Source organism: Gigantopelta aegis, chromosome 12, assembly GCF_016097555.1.
Source record: "Gigantopelta aegis isolate Gae_Host chromosome 12, Gae_host_genome, whole genome shotgun sequence".
In the NCBI taxonomy this organism is placed as follows: Eukaryota; Metazoa; Mollusca; class Gastropoda; order Neomphalida; family Peltospiridae; genus Gigantopelta; species Gigantopelta aegis.
The window spans coordinates 22651902-22657302 of record NC_054710.1 but is presented as its reverse complement, the minus strand read 5'-3'; the positions used below and the strand labels follow the sequence as shown (position 1 = coordinate 22657302).

At 39.5% G+C, this 5401-nt stretch overlaps 1 protein-coding gene across 1 annotated transcript in view; it reads left to right on the top strand.

The window, feature by feature from the left end:
- The window catches only part of LOC121385897 (cell death abnormality protein 1-like), a 42780-nt gene extending 37845 nt beyond the window's left edge, over window positions 1-4935 (top strand). Inside the window, exon 18 of the mRNA XM_041516688.1 lies at window positions 4838-4935. Coding sequence (XP_041372622.1) covers window positions 4838-4935 — 98 coding nt within the window. The remainder of the gene's footprint in view (window positions 1-4837) is intronic.
- The last annotated feature ends 466 nt before the right edge of the window (window positions 4936-5401 follow it).

Genomic DNA, 5401 nt, shown 5'->3' with positions numbered 1-5401 from the left:
GTTAACCGAGAGTTGAGATATATGGAAACAATTTTTTAAAATGGTGGTCATTTTAAATTTCAAGATGGATGCTTAGGTCAGACAACATTTTTTTTTCTTTTCATAACTTCATTCACAAACTCATAAATGTAAACAAATACCTAAATTGTTGTTGTGGGTCAACTGCGAGTAAATATATATATATATAAGAATATTTAATTGGCGGCCATTTTGAATTTCGAGATGGCTGTCCTGCCCAAATGACTAAATAAAATGTTATCAGCGACTTCATTGCCCTCAAAAATATAAATAGACACAAGAATTGTGTTTCTATGAAATCTGGGAGTCAAAATATATGTAAAATATCCCAAAATTATGGCCATTTTGAATTTCAAGATGGCCGCCATGATCAAATGACTGAAAAAAAATGCTACCAATGGATTTCTAATTCTGGATAGTCTTAAGAATAAAAAGAAACACATTTTACAGACTTGAGGCAAAAAACAATGCATTTTTACATAACTCCCTGGACTAGTGTGGCTCTCTGCCCAACCCACCTCTGGCTTCGTATTTAGATGCATTTCATATGTGGGTTTTTTTTATTGATTGTCCATGTTTTGTAATGCACGTTTATATTTGTTCAATTGATAGGTTGTTTAATAGTGACTGATAACGAATGCCATGGGAATAATTTGTTTTCAGTGTTAAAGAGTTAATAAATGCATTGAACGTTATATGCTTGATGGGTATGAATATGCAATTTTCGATTTACACTTGAAATAACAATAATGTATTGAATGTTCAGTAATACTTTTTTTGTAAACTTGTTTACTCTTCTAATAATTATATACTTGTATTTCATGTGGTTTACACAATGCTACAACAGCACGTGCAATCATAGATTATACTTTGAAAATAGTATGTTCTTCAGTATCGACTTGATATGTGTAAGCAATATTATTGCATTTAGGGAATGGGCAAGTGGCGGACCCCCCCCCCCCCCCCCCCCCCCCCCCCCTAAAAAAGTCTGAACTATAGCGTTGTGGTTTACAAAATTGCTTTGTGCATTTCAAAAGTACCCCCCCCCCCCCCCCCCCCCCCCCCCCCCCGCCATAAATACTACAGATTTGACCACAAGGGATCCCAAGTAAACGAAAATAATTGTGGGAAGGGGAGGGTCTACCACTGTGGACTCTGTAGCACTCCGACCTTGAGTAAGCTGATTTTGTTTGTTTGTACACCCCAGTTGTGTTAGGTTAGGTACGGTATGTAATATATAATTTATAAAATAAAAATCAAATAAATAATGTATTGGCAAAATTTATTCAATATTCAATGGAATGGTTACGTGAGTTTTTACGTGTACGTTTAAAGAAAAGGTTAGACAAAGCTGGTACATATCTTACATTCCAAAACAACATAACCGTGATTTAGTGAAGCAAGCTATAGTGGCCTCACGTAGCCTCGTATCCTAACATTCCAAAAGAACATAACCGTGATTTAGTGAAGCAAGCTATAGTGGCCTCACGTAGCCTCGTATCCTAATCTGTTGTTATGCAAATAGCCCCCTTTCCTTTTACTCCTTTGAATTCCTTCTCATTTCTTCCCGGTCTGGAAACCCCTCCTATTGTCCAACTTCTTTCGCTATCCACCTCCACATCCCGGTCCCTGTCTCTTCAACTGTAACAGGTGCTCGTCTCTTGTGGCTTTCCATGCTACACCTATCATTTCACGTCAGCTTTTAGCTGTGGGATAGTCTTACTACGCTCACCTACTACCGGCGGTTTTAGTTAGTGCCGTGGGTCAGACCAGCTTTATTAGCGGCAGACGACGATGATGTCAGGTGGGAGAAGAGACGTACACAGAGACTGCGTCCGTGGAGGAAGTTGAGACATGTAGGCTGTCACGTCAAGAGTGACTGAGAGTTTCCCAACAGAAATAACAAACAACAAAACAAATTAAAGATGTATTCTCAAACATTTACAATTTAGTGATGCACAGGCTTAAATTCTATTATACGTATACAGGGATCGAAATGCAGTGTTAGTACATGCTGATTTTTGCGTGTGCATGTAACTTTTAAAACTGGGTGCACGCGGTGCATGCTAATATTTTTCAAGTACTGTGTATTACGTATACTAGTATCCTGTTGTCTACCAGATTCAGACTCAAGTTGTTGAATTTTGCGTATGCATTTCGTAATCTGCTCGCACATGAAAACGTTAACTTTTACTTATGGGCGCATCCATTTTGTATCCCATAATCCTACTTACAACAATTAGCGCCCTTTCGGTCATTTCCGTGAAATATATTTGCGAAAATTGCCGGCAATATCTCGGTTATATCCGTGAACGGTATTAGGGAAGGTGGTCGAGACCGACTTTGGGGTATCCACGCGCACAACACAGTTGTTGTCGTCACTGACAAATTGAACTCCGCCAGATCTGTGATCAATACAAAGTACCGTAACTGCCTTGAACATTTTCGACCTCAGATATGGGCACTTGATCAGATGATTGCGAACGCGCAGGTGCGTTACTCGCGTAGTTGACTCGAAGTTAGCCAGTGATTATTTCAATCGCAACTTCTCGTCGAATTCCGTAGGCTAATTTATATTATACCAACAGATCTTATCGAGTTAAACAAGTTAATAACTTGCTTAATACAAAACATAAATTTTCTTACGTTTTTTGTAATAGGCCTATTATAGATTTCTGTAAGGCGTTTACGTTGGGTGAAATTTTAAAATTTGATCAAGAATCAGTAATAAACGCAGTTGTATAACGTCCCGGTACTGTTAATAAATAAATATAGGTATTGCCGAATAATTCCAAATAGCTTCGTATAAAAAAAACCCAACGAAGTTGCCTTATTTTTGGTGCATGCAGAATTTTAATGGTGCATGTAACTCTTTTTTCAGCATGCACCTGGTGCATGTAGAATTTTGTTTTCATTTCTAGCCCTGGTATAACAATTTTCCGGAAATGAGTTCTAAATACAGTTCAGTTTAAATAACATCTGAAAAACATTAGATCGTAATCTTTAAACACAGAATACTTGAAACCGCAAGTCAAGTATCTATCAAGGTCGTTCAGCTCTTGTAACCCATATTAAAAGGTCGTCCGATTCACTCCACAACAACCATCACCAATGCATTCACGTTTTTTCGTATCCTAATCTTTTGTTATGCAGATACAAGGGTGCAATTCAAACTCGTCTGAATACAACTGGTAAAAGCAGTCTCTCTCTGTGTCTCTGTCTGTGTGTGTGTGTGTGTGTGTGTGTGTGTGTCTCTCTCTCTCTCCCCCCTCCTCTCTCTCTCTCTCTCCCCCTCTCTCTCTGTCTCTGTCTCTCTCTCTCTCTCTCTCTCTCTCTCTCTCTCTCTCTCTCTCTCTCTCTCTCTCTTTTTTCTCTCTCTCTCTCTGCATTAGCATAACCATGATAACAGCTCCAGCTGGGGAACCTATTGTTTTTGGTGGGATTCTTCTTCTTCTACTACTTCTTCTTATTATTATTAAGCTGTCTGTTTTGTCATTTTCTGGGCCGGTTTACAGATGGCGAGCGTATGTGTATTGAAGACCGTAGTGGACATCCAATACACACATGGTAGAGAGAAAGAGAGAGAGAGAGAGAGAGAGAGAGAGAGAGAGAGAGAGAGAGAGAGAGAGAGAGAGAGAGAGAGAGAGAGAGAGAGAGAGAGAGGGGGGGGGGGGGGGGGGTAGTAGGTAATGCTGCCTTAATATTTAAAAACTAAACTTTGAAATTAGTCAATATGGTATCGACAACAATCTCGGTACTTACTAGCGTAATTCTGCAACTAACACCCATTGTTATACGTGTGATACAATATCTAAAATTAATTAGCCTTAATTCACCTCAAATAGCTAAATCTCGAATCAAATAGGTGTAGCAGACTGTTTGTCAAAGGATTTGTCTCCAGTTCACAAAAATAGCGTAACAAGTGTCAGTAATGCTGATAGCCGTGTTCTTTATTTTGGAGCGGGTGTGTGTGTATGTTTGTGGTTGGTGTGTGTGTGTGTGTGTGTGTGTGGGGGGGGGGGGGGGTCTATGTAGCTCAGTGGAAAAAACCTTCGGCTGATTAGTGAGTGGTCGGGCTGGGATTGATGTCCGTCGGTGGACCCATTGGTCTATGTTGTGTTCCAGCCAGTGCACCATGGCTTGTGCTATCCCGTCTGTGGGATGATGCATATAACAAACAATCCCTTGCAACTAATGTGAAAATGTAGTAGGATTCCTCTCTAAGACTATATGTAGTGGTAGAAATGAGAGTTCTGGCCCATTTTCGCCCATTCACTTAACATGGGAGAGGTGTCACCCTCTCAGCGTCACCCTCCCAAAATGGGACGGTGACGTCACAGCCCAAATGAATTTTGATTGGCTGACTAATGGCGTTTTTAAAAACGGGTAAATCCCATACCGCACCAACGTTAAACAACAAGAATCCATTCCATAAACACTAAGTTCACTACCAAGTCATGAGTGGTTTGGAAAATGTGTTTGCTTATTAATGGTGTGAAATGCGTCAAAATGAAGATATATTAACATAAAAGATAGCTATTGCGCTATTAATACACAACATAAGAAATACATTCTGACTATTTATTTCCCCATGCTAATCAAGAGTGGATCAGAGGTCATGGGGGTCGTGCGCCCAGCCTTACAATATATTGAACTAACTCTATGCATGCTTCTATACAATTATTGTAGCATTTACAAGTGTTCAACCTCAGATGCCTTCACCCAAGAATTAAATTTCTTGGACCAGGTCAACCACTTGACATAGTGTTCTTTGTTTGGTCCACGCCCTCTTGTCTTTAGAATGTTCTTGACTTTCCAGAGATCGTCTTCTTTCACATCAATCCTTTGGAGTTCAGGCTCATAGAAGGTTCCCAAGATTTCATCACAATTGTAGTCCTTCACTCGATACAGAGATAATCCACCGCACAATAGGGTTCGGCTGATGATAAAGATTTCTCCTGTCCACCTCTCATTTCAAAGATAACGGGTAGCGTCTATGACTAACCTAGTTTGGCCAAAAATTGTCATGATATATTTAGTAAGAACCCTGCACATATTTCAAACACAATGGTAGTTGGCACTTTGACACTAGTTCAAATTAAATTACAAGAATTTACTGGACAGATGAACCAACTGTGTACCAAAACTGACACTGTCTCATTTATCTTCAGTGGCAGAACGTGTGCTATTAACTGCTCTATCAAACGTTAGGTGCATTTTGACCCAGCCAGATTTCATTTGGTTTACTACTACCGTAAATCTTTAATGGCTGCCTGTATTCTAAATGTAAATCTCATTCCAAATAGAAAAGCTATCCTGACATTTATTCACATTTGTCTAAACCTGTTTAGTGTATTAACACAGTGTATGGCTCTGTGTGTTG